The sequence below is a fragment of the Nannobrachium achirus genome (assembly GCF_963921795.1).
Source record: "Nannobrachium achirus genome assembly, chromosome: 13".
Classification (NCBI taxonomy): domain Eukaryota; kingdom Metazoa; phylum Chordata; class Actinopteri; order Myctophiformes; family Myctophidae; genus Nannobrachium; species Nannobrachium achirus.
In genome coordinates, this window is record NC_137833.1 from 26,169,750 (window position 1) to 26,195,761 (window position 26,012).

Genomic DNA, 26,012 nt, shown 5'->3' on the forward strand with positions numbered 1-26,012 from the left:
GTTTTATATTGCTAATAAGCAAAGTAAAAGGGAATCTTTTGGGAATATAATTGAACTGAATCAAACCATTTGCCAATTTGCCTAGTTAGTGATAATCAATTCATTTTTAAATGTAAACACACAATAAATATTCAAGGAAGCTTAAATGATGTTCTTTGGTTAAATAATTTCCGTGACAATGAGAGGCATTATTACTGAGATTTTTCTGAATATAAAAACGTTTTATATTGCTAAAGCAAAATAAAAGGTAATCTTTTGGAAATATAACTGAACTGAATCAAACCATTTACATGATTGCCAATTAGCCTAGTTAATAATAATCAATTTATTTTTTAAATGTATTACACAATAAATATTCAACGGAAGCTTGACCTAAGGTAGTGAAATGATTTTCCTATGGTTACAATTATTTATTGTATCATCCTTTTAACAAAAAAAAACTATCACTTATCCTACCTTGAAATAAATATATAAATACAGGGGTTAAGGTTCTCCGTCCTGGGGATGGATTTCCGTCCTGAGGAGTCCCTAGGGGCCATTTATGAGATCGAGGCAGATTTGCCAAAAAACAGAAAACAAAAAATGGGGGTGGGGGGGTGTAGCCATGGCCGTGATTAGGCCTGGGGCGGTATGGACATTTTGTTACCGCGATTACCGTCTTCCCATTTACCGCCGGTACTGCGGTAATTACCGCACCCCCATATCTATTAATTAAGCTTTGGCGATAAGCCAAAATATTGCAATCATCTTCCCAAAAGTCGCCTCTCCACAGTGGAGAGGAGACACAGCCTGACTGCCCGAGTTATACTTCTCTGTACAGCACAGCGGGTCTGGCTTTCAAAGGAGCAGATCTACAAGCTCACAACACATCGCATCCGCGACGCGTTCTGAGCTTTTAGTTCTGCACTGTCGGGTTACCATAGTAACGTAGGCTAGCTACTTGGGCTTTTCAGACACGAACAGCTGTGTGAACAAACCAGAAGAGGAAGGGTAGTCAGATCGTGTACAGTGATTCTGTAAACTCACGTCACGTCTCAACTCTCAAATCGCAGTGATTGAGTGCTGCTATATACAGGTTTTAGTTACAAGACTTGACAGAAAAGGTTATAAAATCGCCGACGCGCCGTACGGGGCACAACGTGCGACGCGGAGAAAGTAAAATAGTTTCATTTTCGGTTTTACTCCACGCGGCCCGCGCTCCGCCAGTAATCCGTATGAATAAAAAAAGATATGCCACAACACAAGGTATGTATTAACATCCTTGTGTCGAGTGGATTACAGAGAAAGTGTATGCTATGCTGCTCCGTCATAGAGTTGTGCTCCGTACCCTGCTCTGTGCACTGTGTGCAGGGCGTGATTCCTAAACCCACCAGGATTGAGTTAAGACCCGCCTCACTCCTGGAAGTCCTCGCGTTTCCACGAGGCGGGTCTTAACTCAAGCCTGGTGGGTTTAGGAATCACGCGTGTGCAGGTCTGTGTCTGAGTGACGTATGTGGCTTCCAACGTGTGGTACACGGCCCAGAGCAGAGCGGCATGGAGCGCATGCGGTCCTCGCTTCTCCCCCGTTTTAAAACTCGCTTGTTTTCCAATAAAAAATAGACCTTTTTTTTGTCTTTTTACCGTGGTAAGCACAATGACACCGCGGTAGACCTCGGTATACCGCGGTACGGCGGTACGGCGGTTACCGCCTCCAACCCTAGCCGTGATGTTAATAACATGACCGAAATCGTCAAAATGCAGCATAATACTTGCTATAGTCAAGTCAAAATAAATTTCCGTTTTAGGATTATTTTTTTTGCTTTAGCCCCTGTAAATATCGCGAATAAAATCGCAATCGCAATATTAGTCAGAAAAATCGCAATTAGGTTTTTTCCCAAAATCGTGCAGCCCTACATTAGTGGCATTTACCTGTCACTCTTGCGCATTAACATCATACCTTATTTTAACACATGCACCAAGCTAACACAGAGCAAGCTTTCCTGTAACTGAGGGGTTTGTAAAGTAATAAAGTAAATGTCATGTTTTCAAAATGCATATTTACAGTTTGTATTTGTATGCTTATTTCGCAATTTGTGCAATCCCTCTGTAGAGCGAAAATGCATAAAATCAGATTCAAGTATTTTTATCTCGGAAACCGTAAGGGCTACAGTTTTCAACTTAGAGCGGAGATTCATAATAATTACGGTCAGCCTCATGGTGGTGCTATAACAGCCCACTTTACATTTTGCCCTATAACTCTTGAACCGTAGGCCGGAAAATCTAAATGTATTTTCCCCAGGATTCCTTGGGTAATGACACATGTTCCCATATAGGCCATGCCCATTTGCATCTGGATAGATTTTCCGCCATTTAGAATTTTCTTCAAAACACACTTTTTGCTCCTTTTCTACATATTTCCTCCAAATCTCACCAAAATTGGTACACATGTTCTCTGGACCCAAGCAATAAACATATTCAAGCGACAATCTTCATAGTCCATATCGTTTATATATATACACACATATGCTTCCAAAGTTAGTGGGAGGGGCCTAATTATCAAAAAAGGCCAAAAAACACAAACAAAACATCCAGTCAAGACTAAATTCAAGGGTTGTATGCTCAACGAATTCCCAGAAATAGGGAGCGCCACAAATGCACAAAATGTAACCGTTTCATACCAAAACATGATTTTTGGGGGAGCAATCATGAAAGTTTGCTTATTTTGCTGACGCAAACATATTTCTCACATAAGCATATACTGTACACTGTATATGCTTATGTTTCTCCATTAGCATATATATAATACTGTATATGCTTATGTTTCTCTGGCAGTGTGAAAGGACTGAACACTGCTGCAATTTAGCTGTGAGCGGGCGCGAACTTCTAGTAACTTTACATCTGACACCAAGAACTCCAGATATGGATATATAAGTCAATGGGGATAATTAATTCACTAATCAATTAAACTGTATACAATTTCCACACAATTCCTGATGAAGCCTGTCGATTTCACATATGGCGCGACCCGCGAGGCCAGTGTGTGGCGCAAAAACTTTGGGAGGAGAAGCACGGCAAACCTTACTAGTACTATAGTGTGTTGCCCTGTTGGGGCAACCACACTAATTATATGGACATGTATTCTTAATAAGATAAGAAAATATTAGATTCATATATTCATCATTATAATTACTATGTAGGTATATAATAATTTGTTTCTGTTATTTATTATTACTAGCCCTTACCCGTTCAAAGATATGAGCTCTGAAATGATGTGCAGTGTGTGGGTTATGGGGTGTGCACTGTGCACACAGTTTATGAGGGATGGAAAGTAACTTTAACTGGTGCTTACATGATAATATGTAGGAGCATCAATGTGAAATACCCGTTTTGTTTAATGGCTACAGAGATACTGTGTACCGATCTGCATGATATTTGGACACACACACGCACACACACACACACACACACACACACACACACACGCGGAACGTCTGTCCGTCTGTTCGTTGTAGCAAGAACTGGGCTGTCCTCACTTGCTGCTTTGATCGCGCTACTATGTAATACTGTTAAACAACTATATTCTGACTGTAGGACTAGTCTCACAACTCACTGCTGTGTGCAGATGCAACGCAGAGCACTTTGGGTGAACTCTGGGTGAACTCCACTCCACTGTCTTTGGGATTATTAACCCTCGGTAGGGAGATGCAGCAATGTGTGTGTGTGTGTGTGTGTGTGTGGTTGTGACTGGATAATAATATTCCGTTTGTAATGGTTGTTAGAAATAAAACAACTATAATCAAATTGAAATGAGTTTGCTAGGCCTTCATAAAAAAAACAAAAACGAAAATATATAAATAAATAATTATTTTGGTATCAACTTTTCGACTAGTACCTACAAGATCGACTAGTGGTTATACTAGTCGACTAGTCAACTAGTCGACTAGTCGGTGAAAGCCCTATAGTATATACATCAAATACATGTTGGCTTGTTAGAATTGCCAAAGAAGCCCACAAATCAGAGACTTGTAATAATTGTACATTATTTTTGTCATGAAATAAAACGCACCCACCTCGAGCCACCCAGCGGCCACCGCAGACACAACCTAGAAATAAGCGGCGGTTGAGTTGGATGCATTTTATTTCATGACAAAAAGAATGAAATCCTTTAGCCAGCCGCCTGTCAGAGCGTCAGTGCAGCTGACGCTCTGGACCAGAGCTAGCTCACCACCTGGGTCCCTGTCACGTCCCTAACCAACCACTGTAACTTGGCAATGACCCCTTCTGTTATTTAAAGCGGTCCGTCCGCTCATGTGAGAGGCAGTTCAGCGTGCGTCACAGCTTTCCATTTCCCCATTTGTCAGTCTCTGCTCCCAGACATCTAACTCCACCTCCACCTATCAGACCCACCTGCTATCCTATAAAAGGGCTCAGTTTGCTTCAGTCCCCCTCTCTCAACCATTTGTCCGGTCCACATGTAACCTTGACTATACAGTAGTCTTGTTTTGTAGCCCTGTGTGTTTTGATATCTGTTCTACTTGTTCAATTATACTGTACTAGCTAGGCCTGGGGCGGTATGGACATTTTGTTACCGCGATTACCGTCTTCCCATTTACCGCCGGTACTGCGGTAATTACCGCACCCCCATATCTATTAATTAAGCTTTGGCGATAAGCCAAAATATTGCAATCATCTTCCCAAAAGTCGCCTCTCCACAGTGGAGAGGAGACACAGCCTGACTGCCCGAGTTATACTTCTCTGTACAGCACAGCGGGTCTGGCTTTCAAAGGAGCAGATCTACAAGCTCACAACACATCGCATCCGCGACGCGTTCTGAGCTTTTAGTTCTGCACTGTCGGGTTACCATAGTAACGTAGGCTAGCTACTTGGGCTTTTCAGACACGAACAGCTGTGTGAACAAACCAGAAGAGGAAGGGTAGTCAGATCGTGTACAGTGATTCTGTAAACTCACGTCACGTCTCAACTCTCAAATCGCAGTGATTGAGTGCTGCTATATACAGGTTTTAGTTACAAGACTTGACAGAAAAGGTTATAAAATCGCCGACGCGCCGTACGGGGCACAACGTGCGACGCGGAGAAAGTAAAATAGTTTCATTTTCGGTTTTACTCCACGCGGCCCGCGCTCCGCCAGTAATCCGTATGAATAAAAAAAGATATGCCACAACACAAGGTATGTATTAACATCCTTGTGTCGAGTGGATTACAGAGAAAGTGTATGCTATGCTGCTCCGTCATAGAGTTGTGCTCCGTACCCTGCTCTGTGCACTGTGTGCAGGGCGTGATTCCTAAACCCACCAGGATTGAGTTAAGACCCGCCTCACTCCTGGAAGTCCTCGCGTTTCCACGAGGCGGGTCTTAACTCAAGCCTGGTGGGTTTAGGAATCACGCGTGTGCAGGTCTGTGTCTGAGTGACGTATGTGGCTTCCAACGTGTGGTACACGGCCCAGAGCAGAGCGGCATGGAGCGCATGCGGTCCTCGCTTCTCCCCCGTTTTAAAACTCGCTTGTTTTCCAATAAAAAATAGACCTTTTTTTTGTCTTTTTACTGTGGTAAGCACAATGACACCGCGGTAGACCTCGGTATACCGCGGTACGGCGGTACGGCGGTTACCGCCTCCAACCCTAGTACTAGCCCTTACCCGTTCAAAGATATGAGCTCCAAAATGATGTGCAGTGTGTGGGTTATGGGATGTGCACTGTGCACACAGTATATGAGGGATGGAAAGTAACTTTAACTGGTGCTTGCATGATGTAGGAGCATCAATGTAAGAAACCTGTTTCGTTTAATGGCTACAGAGATACTGTCCCCCCTTCCCCCCCCCCCCCCCCCCCAGCCCGCCCGCCCACCCGCCTGCACACACACCCGCCTGCCTGCACACACACACACACACACACACACACACACACACACACACACACACACACACACACACAGCTGGTTAAACATTTTGCCTCAAGCTAGATGCAGAATAGATGTGCCTCATGCTAGATGCAGAATAGATAGTAGATACACCATAAAAATGCTAATGTACAGCATACGATTTGTGAAAGTGACAAACGGGCTTCACAGTTATGTCAGGTGTGTTCATATGCTTATGGTGATGCGATTTCAGATCAATTGCTCCAGCCACTGAGGAGAAACGCTGTGACAGACAGACAGACACTCACTCAGACATTCGCAAAATTATAGTATAGATATGCTCTGCGTTGGGACAGGAAAGACAGAGGCAGAACCTTTAGGCAGAACCTTTGTTAAGCACTCCCCGGAGGGATGGGATAATGATCCCCTGCACAACATGTGCATGGTCGTGGAGATACGCTAGCAGGTTTTAAATGGATGAAATTGGTGTACTGGTATTGCGCTGCAACTGAGTGGTATTGTTCTGTCTGAGTTTTTGGCTTTAGTGACTGCACTGCACTATTAGGCTTCGACCAGTTATGATTCCTTCTCGTAATTCTTTTAAATTGTGTTGCAAGCCGATTTGATATTGATTGCTGAACATTTTGGCATTGCAATCAGTAGCCCAGTCCCTTTTTAAAATGGAGATTAAAGCCAGTGGTGCTGGAAGGATTAGTGGACAGGGGTATCTTGGGCCGTTCTCTGGAGGTGGGACAGGGTTCAGAAGTTGTCCCTGAATCGGAGGAGAAGGGGGGGGGGGGGGGGGTCATCACCTGCCTTGTCAAAGGGGGAGCCCATGCAGTTTACACCGACCTTGTCACTAGATGATGTGAGGCTTGAGGATTGTCTGGCCCGCCTCAACAGGGAGGAGAAAGGAGAGAGAGAAGTCAGAGAAGCTGCAGAAAGAGCTCAAAGAGCTGAGCATGAGCAACAGACTATCAGACTAGTTGAGTTTGCCAGGGAGAAGGGAGCCTTATTTGATAAATGGGTGTCTTTCTAGCAAGGTTAATGACTTGCAGGCACTAAGAGTTAATTCTATTTGAGTTTAAGAAACGTGGCCCAGAGTGTTATGTCATGTATCTGAATGAAAAGAAAGTTTCTAAATACAGTGAGGGAGCAATATATGCAGATGATTATGTGTGAACCCATAAGGGGGTGTTTGTGACACCCCGTGGTAACCTCATCTGGTTCTTCATTTGGTGTGTGCCCAGTTGACAACACCTCACCTGAAGGCTCTAAATATTTATTTTTACTTTTTAAACCTTTTTACAACACAAGTAACAGCTACCGTAATTTCACTGTAACGTTAATTTCCAACAGCATACACATCATCAAACAGGGTCGTTTTAATCTTTTCATGCAAGTCTCGTGTTCCCCTTTACCTGGTAGTTAGCGTTTTATTGGCCCACTTTGGGATGCGTCACGAGTGTTGGGGAATTTGTGGCTGGCCTGAAATCGTAAATTCAGACCTACCTGAACTCTGCAGTGGTACACTTTAAACACCAGAGTCAAGTTAAAGAGTTTGTGCAATATTCAGAGATGTCAAAGCATAGCTATTTATTATGTAAAATATACTGTATTCTAATACTACTTCGTAAATTAAATTAAAATGTTTATGTCCCCCCTTTCCCCCAGCCCCAGCATGCTGCTCAGCACGCTACAACCTGGCCTTCCTGTCCTGTTACGGTTTCTTCGTGGCCTATGCCTTGCGGGTCAACCTCAGTGTGGCTCTGGTGGACATGCTGAACACCACCCAACATGCCAGTCCCAACCAAAGCTCCTCGGTGTGCCCTGCGCACCCCAGCCCTGCACGTCCCAAACACAACCATACAGTGAGTAACCCTCGTAAACAGTTGTTGTAGCGATCACAGGTGGGTGTGTTGGGGTATACACTATACACGTACAATGCCCAAAGCTAAGCATAATGCAGGGTGGTGTGTTTGGAGGGGAGATGGTTTGGGATCATAGCACACAGTCATGATGAAAGCATGATTGCAAATTAGTATTGTTCTCCGGTCCCTCAGCAACTACAGTTGAGATGTTCTAGCACAGTGGTTCTCAAACATTTCAGGCCCCGTGACTCATATTTTAATTGGGGACCCCCCACCCTGACGAGCACCAAGAGTTGAGGCATTACATTTTGTAACATGGTTCTATTGTGAAAATAGCAGATCTAGATCAGCTATTTTCACAATTTCTGCCTCTAATATTTGACAATTTGACAAATGTTTAATTTGTCATTTTTAGAGGTATTAAAAAGCCCTTAAATTGTCACTTTATAGAAATGTGCATATACTCTCTATACACTTAAACAATATTGCACATTAAGTTAATCATCTGGGGCCCCACCCACATTAATTTGGGGACCCCCCTGGGGTTGAGAACAGGTTGAGAACCACTGTTCTACCAGGACAGTGATTCTCAAACTTTTGCATTTCAAAGACCACCAGTTTTGCATGCTTTAGACCAAGGACCCCCATCACTCTGAGAGTGTAGATATGAAAGAGCCTGGTTCCCAAGGCTAGCCTACTTACTTACCGACCGCTCTATCCAGTTCTTCATCTACTATTACATTTTTCTTAGAGCCGCATCCCACTTCCAAGCCCATACACGCCCATTTCGCCTCCACTTCAACTCATAGCTAGAGCAGATGTCGGTAGAGCGTAGGGAATAAAACCGCCCATAACTCTATCATTGGCCCCCCGTTGCCATGGTGACCGCCGTCCATTGGCTCGTATTCCCAGCTATGGGACCGGCGGATCCAATTTCAACCGAGGGGGGCGTAGCCAGAACACACACACACACACACACACACACACACACACCCACACACACACACACACACAAAAATAGCTAATAGTTAGCTCACAACTTTCCACTTTTCTCTTTCACCTCTATCGCAGTAACATCCGTATACACCACGTCAGCGCATCACCAATACGTTTTATTTATTATTATTATTATTATTATTTTTTTTCTATTTTTTTTTCTCAAACATTTATTTTTTCTCAAAAAATTTTTCTCTAAATTTTTTTTTCTCAAAAAATTTTTTTTCTCAATTTTTTTTTTCTCAAAACATTTTTTGTTCTCAAAATTTCTTTTTCTCAAAAATTTTTTTTTTCTCAAAAATTTTGTTTTTTGATAAAATGTTCTCAATTTTTTTTTCTCAAATTTTTTTTTTTCTCAAAAAATATTTTTTTCTCAAAAAACTTTTTTTCTCAGAAAACTTTTTTTTTTCTCAAAAAACTTTTTTTCCTCAAAAAACATTTTTTTCTCAAAAAACATTTTTTTCTCAAAAAAACCATCAGATCGTGGCCACCCTGTACCTCAGGGATTTGTTTTTGACGAATATTTACTCCTATAGACGCAACGCGACGACCTAGAGGGGAGGCCGGCGTAGCCGGCCGACCTTCTAGTGTGTTTACACTACAGTTCCACAAGCAACAACGCCACAAAAGAAACCTGAGGCTAGCAGACAAGCTGTTGCATTCTGTCGCAAGTTGCAAAAGTACCTCAAATGACATTTAAAACACTGACCTACTTTTTATGAATGGCAAATAAAACTCTTTAACACAAAGTGCAATATTGGGACATGGATTATTGGGCTATTGCTTAATATATAAGGTTTAATATATAAGGTACAATAAGGTAACATGCTTATAGACACCTCTCCCATAATGTGGGAACAGGCAATAAATCACTGATATCAGTCATCATATTTTTATTGATAATGTTCTTGTGATGCACAGTTAATCCCTGCTATTAGATAAAAAATCACACCCGTGTGAACTGAGCGGTGGTTTACCCACCTAGTCTCAACAGCACCCTCTTACCCACCAACCCCTCCCCCCTTCCCCCCTGTGTGTGTGTGTGTGCGTGTGCGTGTGTGTGTGTGCCTGGCCTGGCTTGGCCTGAAAACAGCGCCCCTCCCTTAACATGTGTGGTCAAAAAAGGTACTACACCACAGGCTTCAGGCTACATACAGACCCACCCACCCACCCACCCACATACAAACATACCTACACACACGGCCACGCTATGGAGACGGTGTGACCACCGCTCAAAAAGGCATGGTTTCCCACCTCTGGATTAAGGTGTTAGAGGTTATAAAAGGCACAGTAGGTTCCGTTGCAATCACCCTAACCACACTTTCACAGGCATGATAGAACTAGAACAGACCGCAAGTGAAGTCTCTAAGTTAAACATACTTGCTTATGTGTCTGTCTCTATGTTCACAAACATGTCACAAGAACATAGGCCCCATTTAGACTGCATATCTAGCCTAAATCCGATCTTTGGTCCCACACTGCATTTGCAAGTGACCAGATCTGATCTGTGACTCATGAACACACTCATTGACTCGTCAACCCAAAGCCGCCCTGTGTCGACATATCTGCTTTGGCTACCGTGGTAACAATGTAGGCCTCATGACTTTTCTGTGTTTTTCAATTTATTCAGTCAGTCCTAATGTGTGAGTTAAACTTTATATTGGTTCAGTCACAAAGGTCTCACAAATCCACAAAGCTGAAGGGTTGGGTTGGTCAATAAAGAAGCTTACTGTTGATCTCTCTGATATATAATATCTACAGAGCAGTCTATTTCGCACTGTTGTTGATAAATAATAGAGCCTCAACAGTTAGCTAGATCCGTTGGTTAAAGTTGCTGAATGGCATATGGCATAATGATTCATTTTAAGTACCATGGTTGTGATGACATGTATTGTTGTTGCATAATGATGTCATCACGTAGAATACCCAATGACGTTACTCCATCTGACTGACATCTAGGAGGTGTCACAGAACCTAAACATATTAACATTAAATGAAAATAATAAAATCTAGACTAGATGTTCTTTGTACTGCATTAAAGACCCACAGATTAAATTATCAGAATTGCATTTACTATAGCCTCGAACCCTGAATCCAACTGATAACCACAAAGAGCACCAGGTTCACTATAGTTCACCAGAGAGACTGAAGATTTTCTCTAATGCTGAATGCGTATGTTTCTCCTGCAGGCTAGTGTATATGACTGGGATTCAGAGACCCAGGGCTGGATCCTGGGTTCCTTCTTCTATGGCTACATCCTGACCCAGGTGCCTGGCGGCTACCTGGCTGGCCGCTATGGAGCCAAGTGGCTGATGGGCCTAGGAATTCTGGGAACGGTACTTTTTACAATGCTGACTCCTATAGCTGCTGACATGGGCCCTGGGTACTTCATCGCTGTACGAGTGCTGGAAGGAATTGGAGAGGTAGGCAATATGTTATTTACCCAGGTTGATGATGCTGGTAATTAGTTACTACTATTACTTCTAATGTAATACTACTACAATGCAAATGTTCATTACTTTCAGGACGCTAAAAGGAATAGGATATGTGGGGGTTGGGGAAGAGATCCAGACATTTTTTCAAGCTTTTTAAGTGTATGCTAGTTAAAACTTTGAGCTTTAATTGTTAATAGGTATTTAAATATACATTTTCTTATATTTATATATATATTATATATTACAATATTATTATTAATTGTTTAGTTTTGTGGGTTTTATGCCTTTATTATACAACAGGCAGTTCCGATGAAGCAATCTGATTGATTGAAATAGCTACCCGTGCAAATAATGAGCATTGCCATTCAAAATAGTCAATGCAAATCTGCCTTCTGAGGGGATGCCCTCAGTACCCGAATATCTGACCAAACATCTCCAAAAAGTGAGCGACACCCACAGCCACAACACCAGATAACACAAACCCATAAGACAAACATGGGTACATTTTCGCAGGCATCCTTCAAAACTGCCCTGAAAACTCACCTTTCAGGAGGCCAGGGACATACTGGTAGTTACAGTATCACACAGACAAGTGAGAAGTGAGTCCACTCCCTTGTTTCCCCTATCCTGTACATAGTGTTTTTTTATAACTGTGATGTTATTGAATGTTTTCTTTGCTTGCTATTTGTTATGTCCATGAATTGAATACCTAGGACTTCTAACGTAAAAAAAACATTCCATCTCCCTAAGGCCCCCCGATTATAAAAGGTCTTATTTGGGATGTTCCTTTTAGGCAGGGTGTTAAACTGTACTTGTACTGTACCATTTCTATTGTATTTACTTACTTGTACTGTTCTCTGTTTTTGTCTCATAAAAATTTCAATCAATCAGTCAAATAATTTTTGTATAATAACAAATGTAAACATCAGCTGTGCCGGGTACTGTCCCAGCACTATGCTAAGCAGCTATGCCAGCAGTTGTCATGTAAAGTTCAAGGACATAGTGGCGAAATCTGTCATTAAAAAATTATACATTTCTATCTTAATTACCATGATTTTTTTTAAGGGTAACTGTTGCGTAATTGCAATTTTACACTTGAGGTTTGTGCTTTATTGTGGTTATTGGCACTTCAGCCCTGCCTACAGAACTCACCTAACGGCTCGTTCCTGCAGCAAGGCTGGCATGCCAATAACTACGATAATGCACACCCTCTCGTGTAATATTGCTTAATTGATAGTAGGACTGACAGGAAATGGGGGAGTGACATGCAGCAAGGGTTGTCGGGAACGGGACTCAGAACTCGTAACACGCAGTCAGGCATTAGAGGCAATATGTGGTATACGCCTGGACCGCTAGGCCAGCGACCACCCCAGGTATTTACATTTTAGGCAATTAATACGCTTCAAAGTACCTTCTACAAGTACAGATTGAGTGTACTGGTCAAGGAGGCAAAATAGGTTTAGTTAATGCTTACCAGTGCAGGGGATTGAACTTGTCTTTTCAGGTATGTGATTTGAGGTTATGCTTTTATCCTCTCTAGATTTGTGTCTGTGGTGTGCAATCCTTTTGATGCTGTCATTTTGTTGGTCTTCAGGGAGTGACATTTCCTGCCATGTATGCTATGTGGGCAGCATGGGCCCCACCGATGGAGAGGAGCCGACTGCTCACCATCTCTTACACTGGTAGACCACACATAATATTAAAGTCTCATGACCCTTTCAAAAACTGTGACCAGCTCTGTTTGCCTAGAGGTTTCATGTGTGACTTACAATAGCGTTACATTTAAAAAATTATAAGGTTAAATATATCCGTCTGCCATGTCTTTTAATTATTAAAAGACATGGCAGACGGATATTTAACCTTATTAAAATGTAATATATTTAGATAAATGTTAAATCCCAGCCAATCAAGATACTGAGATATCCATCTGTAGTCTTTGCATTGTGGCAACATTTAAATATTTTTTAAATATTTTCTTCAATTAATAAAAGGTTTCAGATCATTTGATAATTGTTTCACACGCTACGCTGCTGTGTCTCTCCTGTCGCTGTTCTATAACTCGCTGTTTAAGGAGTTCACGTCTTCTTTGGGAGGAATTGCTGTTTAACACGTTTAACGGAACGCAGCTTTGTCAACTGGGGCTTAAGTTAAATGTGCCTTGTTTAGAAGCTCTGTTGTTTGAGCATGACCTGACGGTTGCTTCTCACCCTAGCACGTTTTACTTGTGTTACTGTTATCAAAAGTGCTAATCTTTAAATGTAATTTTGTTTCCAGGAAGGGAACAGACTTTTTACACATTTAACATCTTGACAACATGTCTTGCCTAGGAGCCCAGCTGGGGACAGTGATTGCCCTCCCTCTTTCCGCAGAGATCTGCTTCTACCTGGACTGGACGTGGGTCTTCTATATATTTGGTAATGATGCCATTTTCTAAACAACAGAAACACTGCACACCACAGTATGTAGTACATACACCATGCAAACAGCTTTACACAAGGAATAAAAGTAGGGCTGGGCTATATATATATATGTTACAGTATGTTTGGGTAACTCAGGACGGTAAGAGTAAGAGCGCTTGTTTTGTCGTTCACCACACACTAATCACCACCAGATGGCGACGCAGCCATTCAATAGTGAAGGCGCTGACGTCACTCGTTTGCGACTCTCTTTCTTTATTTACTAGCCTAGCCTAGCTTAGCCTAGCCTAGCCTAGCCTAGCCTAGCTTAGCCATTAGCTCCATTGTAGTCACTTGGACAGGGCGTTTATCGTGGGCTTGCCCAGGCCTTACGGCCTGGGCATAAATATAACGATTGCATTCACCACGGCTTCGTAACTCGCCGGCCGCGCGGCCCTGGCCCGCTCTTCGCGCCTGCGGCGCTCGGGGGCGAAGAGCAGGACCAAGGTCCGCTGGCCTTCGCGTCGCTTGCAATGTCGTGGACAATCGAGCGGCTCCGCCTGGAGGACGGTGTTGTGGCGACCGCTTGCTCCGCCCCGTGCGGCACCACGAGTGCTCCGTTTCTCGACCGTCCTGTTTCTCTAACAAACCGTGACATATATATATATATTGTGGGGACCCAGATTCAAAACTCAACCAACACCAGACAAATGGACAGTTTAAGCCACTTTTGGGCACGTTTATTTAGAATAAAGCAGAATAAATCAACAGCAGCGGAGCCCCGCTCCGATAAATGCAAGTACTTCAACAACAGAAAGTATATCGTTTTCTTAAACGTTTCAGAATAACTCAGGTAAACATTTGTTTAAAGAATGAATTGCTTACTAGGCAGAGCAAAGTCAAATAACTTAGGCGAGTATAAGTACAACTAAAGTTCTCCCCGGCCCGGGGGCGGATTGATACTTGCAAGTGTTTTCAGTAGTAGGGTTATGTTTCAAGGCACAATTTCAAAGCCGTCACACTCACGGGCAGTGCGCATACAGTACGTAATGTTTACAGGCACAGTTCCAAAGCCCTCGCACCCTCCATCGTGCGGCTCTCCATTCAGTGTCAGCGTCTCCTAGGTTGCCTGGTGGAAGACAGATACGTTGGGTTAGTATTGCATTCCTCTGTATTACAATTAGGAGAAGAACATGTGGAGTGTAGCTCAATATCTAAAGCTTTCTTACCGCCAGTAGCCCGACCGCCAGCATAGTGAGTCAGTGCAGACTGGGGTAGAGGAGGCTCTTTTGTTTGGCCAGAGGACCCAGCCCTGTGCAACGCAGCTGTACTCAGATTAGGCTGATTGAACAGGTAATTCGGCAGGCAACGCCCTTCTATTACCTGTCCCAGTGCTGGGCGTTGTCTCTGAGAGCCAGCTCTCCTCCCTCTCCACTGACGGCCGGACTACACTAAGCCTTTTCGCGCGCGTCAGTGCGTATGCGGGGCGTGCGCGCGTATGCGCGTTTTGGATAGATCCAATGTATATCAATTCAGCCGGCTACACCAGGCGTACGGATAGCGCGAACCACGGATACGCATTCCCTAAAAATAGGATCGGTTCTATTTTTTAAGCACGCGTATGCGTTTTGTACACAGACTATCTGGGCTTCCTCACATATACTCCCTCCTTGGTGTAGCCTGGAGCGTTTACGCATACGCGAGCGTCTTCACGGACAGTACGCGCGTATGTGCAAATTCTTTGGTGTAGTCCGGCCGTGACCCAGTGTGCTGTGGGGCTCACCTGTGAAGCGATTGCCTAGCGACAGTCCACAATATATATATATATATATATATATATATATATAGACACACACACATCTGGCATACGTACTTTGGTCACTAAAGCCTTACATTATTTATTCATCTTTTAATAAATAAATATATCAAAAATCATGTATAACACTGAGCATGTAGTGCTATTTTAGCTGTTAACTCACAATATTGAGAATTATATTTTTGTGATATTTGATTTTGTCCTTATCGCCAAGCTTTAATTCAAAGACAAAAGCATTCGTATAAAACATAAAATGATGAAGAAATAAAATACATAAGAGATAACTGAAAACTAATAGTTCTACGTTTAAGTTTCACCATTTGTGAACTCAAGTTGCCTCTTTGCTCACTACTAGTCTGCCAGACTAGACATTTTCTTTTGGATAAGATGTTTGCACTTCTGCACCAGTTTGTTTTTACAGCCAACATTTCCACTACTCATGCACAGTTTGCAGAATGCACAGCTTCTGTATATCTGTTCCTCTTTCTTATTCTGTTGGTGGAATAGATTATTTTGCAAGTTTAAGAGGAGAATGGAGTGTTTGGGCTCTCTAGGGGTTCAATCCTTCAATGTTCGGGTACAATGTGAACGTGCGTCTGAATCTTGGCATGTGGTCTTTGTACACGTCACCCCAACCCTTATTTACGGCCTTTCTCTACAACCTATATACTATATTGTCACATGCCACCTCAGTGGGTAAGCCAGGGCAAGTATACACTGTATACCGTCATCATGACAAAGTATGTTAGGAGATTGCTCATTTGTCCTCCTGTATGCATCGATCTACAACCAGCCCTGACTGAGTTCCGGTTAGTTTGTTTCAGGCTAGGTGTGACTGCCTAAAATCAGTCAATACCCACACAACACCACAGTTTTATATTTTGAGATAGAGAAATATGCAGCCATCTATGATTCATAATATCACCAGAACAAATTGGCTACAGCCTGGACTTGCCACAGCCTGGACTTAACTATTTCTTGTCACAATAGGCACATTCTGAAATATTAATATATGCAATATAGTGCCATCCTCTGTCTAGTAGTCGATCTTCATTTTCTTCATTTCGAAACGCCACAATGACTATATCACAACCAGTTGCTACGTTCTCAGTGTAGAAAACGTTGCCACCCCACACTCCTTCTACTTATGTACCAGTAAGACTCCCTAATCGGGAGATAAGCGACCGTAGGTCACTTATCTCCACAAATAGGGCAAAAATGTGTTTTGCCAAAATCTTCCTGATCCATGTTGATGACATGAGTGTAGACATACTGTGTAGTGATTTTCGTGATTTTAGGGCAAAATCTGTAGGAGCAGTGTCCAAAAATGTGTTTTTAAAAATCGGCCTGGAGGTGGCGCTATATGGGAGAGATTCATGTTGATGGGATGAGTGTAGACATACTGTGTACCGATTTGCGTGATTTTAGGGCAAAAATTGTAGGAGCAGTGTCCAAAAATGTGTTTTGCAAGAATCGGCCTCATGGTGGCGCTAGAAGAGGGCCATGTGAGAAATGAGGGGTGGGGTCTCCGCGCCGGCAAGGCGGACGAATAGGTACCGGCCCCGGCTGTCCCGGTCGCTCCTAGCCGGAGTTACGGCATTTTATGTGAGCTGCAGTGTAGGGGGTCCTCCACTGGGGGCGCCACCACTTTTGCATCCGTTCTGGAGCACCAGGAGTTGGTGGTCCCCGGGAATTCCCCGTGAGCAGCCCCGTTGGGGTGGTCATTTGGTCAGTTTAGCACATTTGGTCATTTTTTACATCTGGGGGTCCCCCAGGGACCTGGGGGTCCCTGGAGCTCCGGGGGTCCTTGGAGGTTGTAGTTTGGCAGGTAAGGAGTGTGTGTGCAAAATTTGGCATGGATCGGGGCAACGGTTGCGGAGATATGAGCAGGGCAAGAGTGTGACGTGTGAGGTGTGACAGACAGACTGACTGACACTTTGTGCAGGGTTTGATAGTAAATGCGACCTACGGTCGCAATTAGCTAAATACTGATTGGCTCACAATTGACGGAATACAGGTGCATCATCTTCAGAGAGGTTAGACTCCAGCTGAAAATACACATACAATCAAGCTGACTACATCCAACCCCTCGGCTCCACCGGGCGCGTCGAGCGTCACGTCAACGTCAATGCTGGGAACGCTCCCGTTTCAATGAATGAATTATGCTCCACTGCCGACGTCAACGTCGGACACTAAAATTGCCCTGGTTCATTTTTTGACGCCGGCATGATGCTGTCATTTTGATGGAGCCCAGTCTCAATGCACAGAACCCTGTCAACCTTTGGCTTTCTAAATTGTACTCTATGAACGAAAACTCTCCAAAATAATATATACTTTATTTCCACAATACAGCATTAAATGAAGATGCATCTAAAATACTGTTAATTAATGTTGTTCTGTTGTTATTTGTCTGTCCAGGAGCCGTCGGGATGGTCTGGTTTGTCCTGTGGGTCATTTTAGTGTATAACAAACCCAGCACTCACCCTTACATCTCAGAAAAAGAGAAACTATACATCACCACCTCCCTCAAGAATGAGGTAACAAGATTTTTTTTGTCTTTTGTTTTAAAGTGAAATCTCATCCGCTGTTGTACATTATTTAGTAAGCTAATACTGTTGCTCCATGAGGCATAAATCAGGATTGACATTTGCAACATGCAATTTGCGGTTTATTGCTAAAGGGAAAGGTTTACCGGCTATTCACTGATTTGACACTCATGTGATACTTCATTATGAGTATAATTATATTGTACATTCCTCTTATCATACCACGCTACAAATTCTTTATTGTGCAGTCATGTTGTAAAATCTCAACATACTGCAACATTAACATTTTATTCCTTTATCACTGTTGAGCTAAGTTAGGCCATGACATTCAACCTAATAATCAAACTCTCCCTTGAATGTGTGTAAATGTTTGCCAGAAACATTATTGTACCATATGTGCACGCAGGTTTAACCCATTAAAACGGGGAAAGCATTTTAGATTTGAGCTAAAAAGCATTACTTTATACTTTGGCTATAAAAAAATAGCAGATTTACAAGCTAATAGCGTGTCACATATTGCCACGCTGTGAGCTTGTAGATCTGCAATTTGTGCAAATCTGTATTGTATGTCTGTCCACGTCTGATGTCTGGTTATTTTTTTGTCCCTGGTCCAGCTGTCTCCCACTATAAGTCACATCCCCTGGCGCTCCATTGTGACATCAAGGCCGCTCTGGGCCATCGTAGTCGCTCACTTCTCCTATAACTGGACCTTCTACACGCTCCTCACCTTGCTGCCAACATACATGAGTGACATACTGGGCTTCAGCATACAGCAGGTGATGCCTTTTGGAACTTAAGTCCATGCAATCACACTCTGTTTCTGTCAAACGCATGTATTAAGAATAAACCCACACATATGCAGTCATTTATTTGTGTTCTGCAGTACAAATGCATGTGCACAATTTGATAGATAGATAAAATAGTTAGGGCTGCACAGGTTATTAGAAATGTAATATACGATGTGTTACTGACTGTTTTATTATCAAATTAACTACTACATTATTGACTTTTAGAACCAATTTTTATATACTTAAGTCAAGGAAAAGCATATTGGGTAGGTTAAAATACAGTCATCATATGTCACAATCGCCTGACTTGGGGCATCCACTCTCAAGTCTTTGTAAAAAGGCTCTTTGTCTTATTGCTCAGATTTTGTCGTGCTTCACGTTAATATTTGATATCTTTACTGTGCAAATGATGTGCAAAGTAAGGCTTAATGAACATGGCTGTCTTCTCTGCTCTATAGAATGGCTTGCTATCAGCTCTGCCATATATTGGCTGTGCCACGATGGCTATACTGGGGGGTCAGGTGGCTGATTACCTGAGGGAGACCTGCCAATACCGCACTGTCCGTGTCAGGAAGGCATTCTCCATCATTGGTGAGGAACAGCAATGGCATAGTACATGTTTACACATTAACCGTTCTGTCAGAAGACACACTACCTTTCATAGACTGGATATTTATCACATACCCAGCATTGTATGTGATAAATACAAATTAAGTTATTTAAAAAGTGATAAAATACTGTCACTGAGAAAAAGAGGGCATTTTGGTCATCGGTACTAATTCTGTGTTTTCTGTCTTGGCTTTAAATTGGAATGAAACTGAAAGGCACAAGGTGTCTTCAATTAGCCTGTTATGTTGTGGCCAAGAAACCTACAAGAGATTTCAGTGTACTACTTTAAATACAGCACACAATCGATACAATAGTTCACATAATTAACATTTTGAATAAATCCAACAGAAGCCGTGCTCATCCTTGTACATTTGTCATCGATTATGTTGCATACTTGAGGACTTTCCTATTATAATATGTACTTATGCATACATTCTAAGGTGTCTTGTGTGTATCATTGTTTTACAAACCAGTTCCCTCTGTGTTGATAATATGATCATTTTCTTTTTATTCCAAACTACCCTTATGCCTATGGGGAACAATGCCTTTAGAGCAGGCCTAGAATTTTGTCTTTTTAGGGGCAAGGCCACTTGGCCTTTGGTGTTGTCCATCTTTTTGAGGGCACAAAGGCCAAATGCTAGGGCAGGAAGGCCATCAAATAAAACAAGATTTTAGTCCATTGAAATAATGAATTTAATTTAATTTAATTTAAGGGTTAAACTTACTGCATTGGTTTAAAGATGAGGTCTTAAAAAATGTATATATCAGTTTAGTTTAGTTAAATATCACTAAACCTTTCTTTCCTTTTCTTTACCATTTTGAAAAAACATTTTTGAATATTTCAAATAGCTGATCTCACAACATGCCGATGTACAGGGTTCATCACCATGTCAGCTTGTGATGGACATTTTGATAAATATTTTATTTTTGTCACGGACATACAAAATAACTGTCCAATAATTTTACAAAAGAACATATATACCGTATCATATTTGGCTAAATGGTTGAAATTTCAGTTCCTTAGTTTATTTATTTTTCTCAGTTCTCTGTCTGCTGGAAATGTCTCGTCAAATGATGTGTGGTTTGTCCGCAAGTACTCTTCCTTCACCATCTTGCTGATGAGACAAATACTTGACAGAGCTCCATCCAGTTCCATGTATGGTACACAAATACGTAAGGCTTCACTTCCTTCTAGCAGTCAAATGATTTGTGGTTGGTCAGAAAGAGTCTTTCCAAGTTCCCTTTCTTCACTATCACGGCATAGTTTTTGCAATTCATTGACCCATCAACGAATATTGTTTTATTCTTTTGTCTTTTGCCAAACTCATGTCTTGTCTTGCATTGCATCCTCACCTGATGCAATCATGTAGCCAACACGACTTAATCATCCTGACACTCTACCAGTCCCCAAAATAATTCAAACAAACACTTTATTATTATTACCATTATTATTGAATATTTAGGATAGATTATGTACACATGATAACCAAAATAATAAATGTGCCACAGACATTGTCCATGTCCGTGCCACAGACACGTTTGTCCGTGTACAGACATGTTGATGACCCCTGCCAATGTTTTCCAAAATATAAAAAAAAAGGCAAAGAAGTTTATAGGGATAGGGGTACAGTCAGCTGGAGTAAGGCCACTGTGGCCTCAGGTCATGCCATTGGTTTGAGGGGCACAAGGCCAAACTGAGGGGCAACGACAGCCATGGCCTTCATGGCCTCCCTGAAATTCCTGCCCTGCTTTAGAGAATGCTCCCCTCTGCACACACTGCTATGCAATACCCTGTTGTCAGACTAACGGATGTACCCGTTGTCAGGACTATCATGTCATATTGATGTCATGTTGACGTCACACAAATACACAGTCACTCATTCACATACCCGCAGCGACTACGTGCATTTATTTGAAGAAGTATGTATGATAAGTACTGTATAGAGTGTTCCACTATTGGACTATTTTCTTGTTTTTTTGTTTTTGTTTTTGTTTTTTTCTTTCTTTCTGAGACGGCATCCTTATTTGCAGTCCTAAAAATGTAATTGTGTGTTTGTGTATTGTAGGTATGGTTGGTCCTGCAGTGTTCCTGGTTGCAACAGGCTATACAGGCTGTAACTATACCCTGGCTATTACTTTCCTGACCATCTCCTCTTCCCTGGGTGGACTGTCAGCCTCTGGCTTCAACATTAACCACCTGGACATTGCCCCCTCGTAAGATTTGACCATCTATCTGCTCTATATTTACCTTCTATCTGCACTCGAATTCCTTGACCACTTAACCTGTTGTTCGTGGACAAAGGCTCACTTAATCCAGACTTCATAGGCCTTTATCATTCTGCCTGGATAAGGGCGTCTGCTCAATTGTTCACAGTGTAGCTGTCAACCAGGTTTTATGAATGCATGGTAACAAACGTGTTTCTTTTTCTAGATATGCTGGCATTCTGCTGGGTATCACCAACACCTTTGCCACCATTCCTGGCATGGTGGGACCTGTCTTCGCCAGATTCCTAACAAGAAATGTAAGTAACAGCGTTGTAAATGTTTTCCCTGTTAAATTGTAGCAGATCATTTTAATCAACAAAAGTGCAAAATGGAGCATAGCGTTAGTTCAGGCAGGTCTTGATAGTCAAACTAAGATGTATGCATATGGAAGAGAGATCTCAGATCAGAGCCATGCCACCACACAAACATTTACTGCTTATATAGCAATTACATCAAATATAATACAATGGAGTCAGTCATGGTGCTTATAAACTGTAAGGGCTCTATTATGATCCAGGTCTTATGCCTTATGCCTTAACTTCTTTGCCTTTTTTTACTATATATACACATTATTTTAAATATTTCAAATAGCTGATCTGCAAGCTCACAACATGTAGATGTAGATCAGCATTTGAAGTACAGGTATTTAAAAATGTTTTTCAAAATAGTAAAAAAAAGGCAAAGAAGTTAAGGCATAAGACCTGGATCATAATAGAGCCCTAAGTGTCCAGATGGTAACTTCACCTTGACTTTAATTTCTTGTGTAATTGGTGTAGGGTTGAGGCAAGTATACATTTGGCCGCTAGAGGGTGTACATAATCTATCATAGATGGAAGCACAAACATTTAGTTTTTATGGTGATGATTAATGCTATTTCTGTCAACTTTTCTCTTTCTTAAGAGTAGCATTTTGAGTAGTATTAGCAGGGTTCATAAGTCCTTGATTATGATTACGTTTTAACGTAATCTTTTATGTGGGTAATGTGTTTACAATACTTAATAGATTATAGCCTGCTCACATTACATAGTAATATCTAAATACAAGGAGCAATTATACTTGAGTGGGAGTGCTATACTGAAAGAAATTGGTACTGGTGTGCTTCAGTTGTAGGCACATGGCTGAATGAATGCTTAGTGCCACAGATCAGCAAGCCAGAGCCAGTATTTCAAGTTATAATATGACCTTGCTTGAATTATTGCGATTAATAATATTTATGGTGACCGTTGCTAGGTTACAGGTAAGGTACTCTGAATAAGGTGGAGGCATTCAGAGTTCTTTTGATGTTGACATCTTGGAAAGTTGAATGCTTCAACCAATCACAATGTGAGGTGAGGTCCGAACTAATCTCTCAAGAACCGACTCTCTGATGCTACACAACAAATGAAAAGGAACAAAACAGAGAGGGCGTTCCCTTTTATTTGACAATGGTTAGCCAGATTGAAGAACGTAGTGGTTCCCAAACCTTTTTTAGCTCGAGACCCAAAAGATCCAAGCTTGTAGGAGCTTGTAGATCTGCTACTTTCACTACTTCTTAAAAGTTTTTATTTTTTATACATTTATGGAATTTTATTTATAAAAGTATTACAAAAAAAGTTTGACATTTTTGTTGTTGAAATAATAACCAAACCTACTGTTAATGCAATAACGTGTTTGACTGATTCTGATTCTAGAACACTATTGAGGAGTGGCAGCTGGTGTTCTACATCTCTGCTGGGATCAACGTGATGGGAGCGACCTTCTACACCCTGTTTGGCAGAGGCACAGTGCAACCCTGGGCAGTTCCCAGAACCTTCACCCAAGGGCTCCTAGTTGAGTCTCAGTGAAACCAGTATCAGACTGTCACCTGTTAACAGAAGAGAGAGATTGTCAGTCATGTGTTGGAGATTGTCAATCATGTGGTAAACACTTGTGTCTGCCATATTGTGGCTGCTTTGCACACAAACACTATTGGGAAGACGTAGCCTTATATATAAGCGGCCTCTTAAGCTGATTTTAAAGTTCTCTTTGTTATTTTATGATGGTAAGTGGACCATTGTATTTCCTGGTCATAAGGTCCTGTTTAAATAATTATTATTTTATTATTTTGTTCTTTTTTATATATCTGTACATTTTATGTATTCATGTTTTAAGTTTTGTTTACAGGACTTGCACTTTCTCTTTGTCAAATATCAGGTGTCAATTATTTTTTCATTAAGTAATGAAAAGCATTTAACCGTTCGTGGGGGCTTTAGTACTTCTGGTTTTCTGTCCTAAAAGGAAGGTAATTGCATTCAATTGGCCTCCTTGTCATTTTAATCAGGGATTTATTAGACTGGGGACGCTGTTTGAATGCTGCTAACCTTCCGGGTAGGATAGGATACCAGGGGCCCTATTTTCGTCTATGCTAAACCCTAAACACCTAAACTTCTTTGCATTGTTTTACTATTTTGAAAAACAATTTTAAATACTTCAAATAGCCTATTTACATAGACTTGTTGTGAGCTTGTAGATCAGCTATTTGAACTATTTAAAAATGTTTTTCAAAATAGTTAAAGAAAAAGGCAAAGAAGTTTAGGGGTTTAGGGTTTAGCAGTACTAGTTCTCAACCAACAGGTTTTATTCTAGCCATCTAAATCATCAAACACGGTGGAATAGAACATCACTGTTCAACAGTTATGCCTGGGGCTACATTTATAGAAATGATCCATTGCCCTATTCACCATATTCCTGGCCATTCTATGGAGACTGCCATTTTCCTTTTACAGAGGGCGCTGGAGCATTTTTCTTTGTGTGCTGCTTCATAAACAGCTTTTCACTTCCTCCCAAGTAAGGAAGTGACATGGAATTGTCTGTTGCCAGATTTTGCCAAAGAAATAAGCCCAACAGAAGCAACTACAGTAGGCTATAGTACTTTACATTTACATTTGAAAATAGCAGATCAGCAAGCTCAATGTGTCACATTGCGACACATTGTGAGCTTGTATATTTGCTATTTAAAACATATTGAGGGAAAACATTTTTTTGAATATTTTTGAAAAAAAATAACAACATAAATCTGTGTGGAGGTCCCTGGCACGTGAAATGAAGAAAGTTGCCAGCACTCAAAGGAATCTCCTTTTTACAAAAGTTTTTATTTACCTCATACAGGCTGTAACATGAAACACGGACGCGTTTCGACCGTTCAGGTCTTCATCAGCGTGAATCAAAACCCCAGATCACATATTTGGTCCCTGGCACCAAATATGTTCAGATGGGGGTCTGCGACTATGGACAAATATGTGATCTGGGGTCCTTGATATGAAAAGATTTGGGCACCAAAGCAACTATTTTTTTAGAGACACAAATTGCTTATTATAAGCAGACATGGCAACCCAGGTACATTCAGAGCCCAGAGCCTAGAACGCCAACTACTGACACTTTAATGCAAGGACAACAGGAAACCAAATGATGTTTTTCAGGCCAGCTTTTTCAGCCTCCGCCTCTTTCAGGATATGAACAGGAAGCCAGGGGCGGGGCCAGGAATAACGTGAATAGCATCTTATCAAACGAATGACATACAATTTATGGAACTCATACCTTGGGGAATGGCACAAACAAGGTTATTAAAAAAACCTGCACACAACATTATAGCCATTGATATGTCTGAAAATTTGAGAGAAGCATCCAAACAATCTTGACAAAGTCTCATTATTCATTACCGTTATGGCTTGGATTTTCTTATTAACGTGTTATGTCTTCATAAATGAGAGCCCTAAGGGAATGTGAACTAAACAATCTGTGAACCGTGTTACTATATCTGCCAACAAATCTCATTCACATCCTCCCTTATTTTACACTGCCCTCGTGCCTTATACAGTACAGTAGTCTTAACCAGGGTTAGATAATTCAGGACTAGGCCTATATATATTGCATCAAAAAAATTACATTACTCATTGCAAAAGATAAATGCCATCAAAAGTTACTGATTTTTTTTAATTCTTTAGATAGTCTTAATGTGTGTAATGTATGCTTTTGCTTATACACTGTATGTAATGCCATATTCACAAATATTTGTGTCCTCTGGCAACATTCCTGGAAAAAAGTCTGCATTGTATTATGTCAATTGAGTCATTAACTAAATTACGATCTAAACGAAAATGTTTGGTTATTATTTACTGTGTCAATTATTTGGGTAAATATCTATCCTAACATATATGGAGATCTCTGTCTGTCTGTCTGTCTGTCTGTCCCTTTATGCACATTATGGAGATCTCTGTATCTGTCTGTGCCTCTGACTGTGTCCCTTTTTGCCCATGAGTCAGCTGACACATATGGCGTATGTGATGTTGGATGTCCTTTTTCCAGGTATAGCTATCTATCATAAACCGATACTTGCCATTGATGTGTGATTCCAAATGCCACTGGGCCAGAAGGATAACCACGCCCCCGGTAATCCCAACCTCACCCCTGACCGTC

At 41.6% G+C, this 26,012-nt stretch overlaps 1 protein-coding gene across 1 annotated transcript in view; it reads left to right on the forward strand.

The window, feature by feature from the left end:
• The window catches only part of LOC308297628 (sialin-like), a 31,022-nt gene extending 5,340 nt beyond the window's left edge, over window positions 1-25,682 (forward strand). The window contains exons 3-12 of the mRNA XM_080741140.1: window positions 7,531-7,727; window positions 10,913-11,146; window positions 12,753-12,840; window positions 13,486-13,572; window positions 17,789-17,907; window positions 18,531-18,692; window positions 19,163-19,295; window positions 21,380-21,527; window positions 21,745-21,835; window positions 23,249-25,682. Coding sequence (XP_080597266.1) covers window positions 7,531-7,727; window positions 10,913-11,146; window positions 12,753-12,840; window positions 13,486-13,572; window positions 17,789-17,907; window positions 18,531-18,692; window positions 19,163-19,295; window positions 21,380-21,527; window positions 21,745-21,835; window positions 23,249-23,401 — 1,412 coding nt within the window. The 3' untranslated portion in view covers window positions 23,402-25,682. The remainder of the gene's footprint in view (window positions 1-7,530; window positions 7,728-10,912; window positions 11,147-12,752; window positions 12,841-13,485; window positions 13,573-17,788; window positions 17,908-18,530; window positions 18,693-19,162; window positions 19,296-21,379; window positions 21,528-21,744; window positions 21,836-23,248) is intronic.
• The last annotated feature ends 330 nt before the right edge of the window (window positions 25,683-26,012 follow it).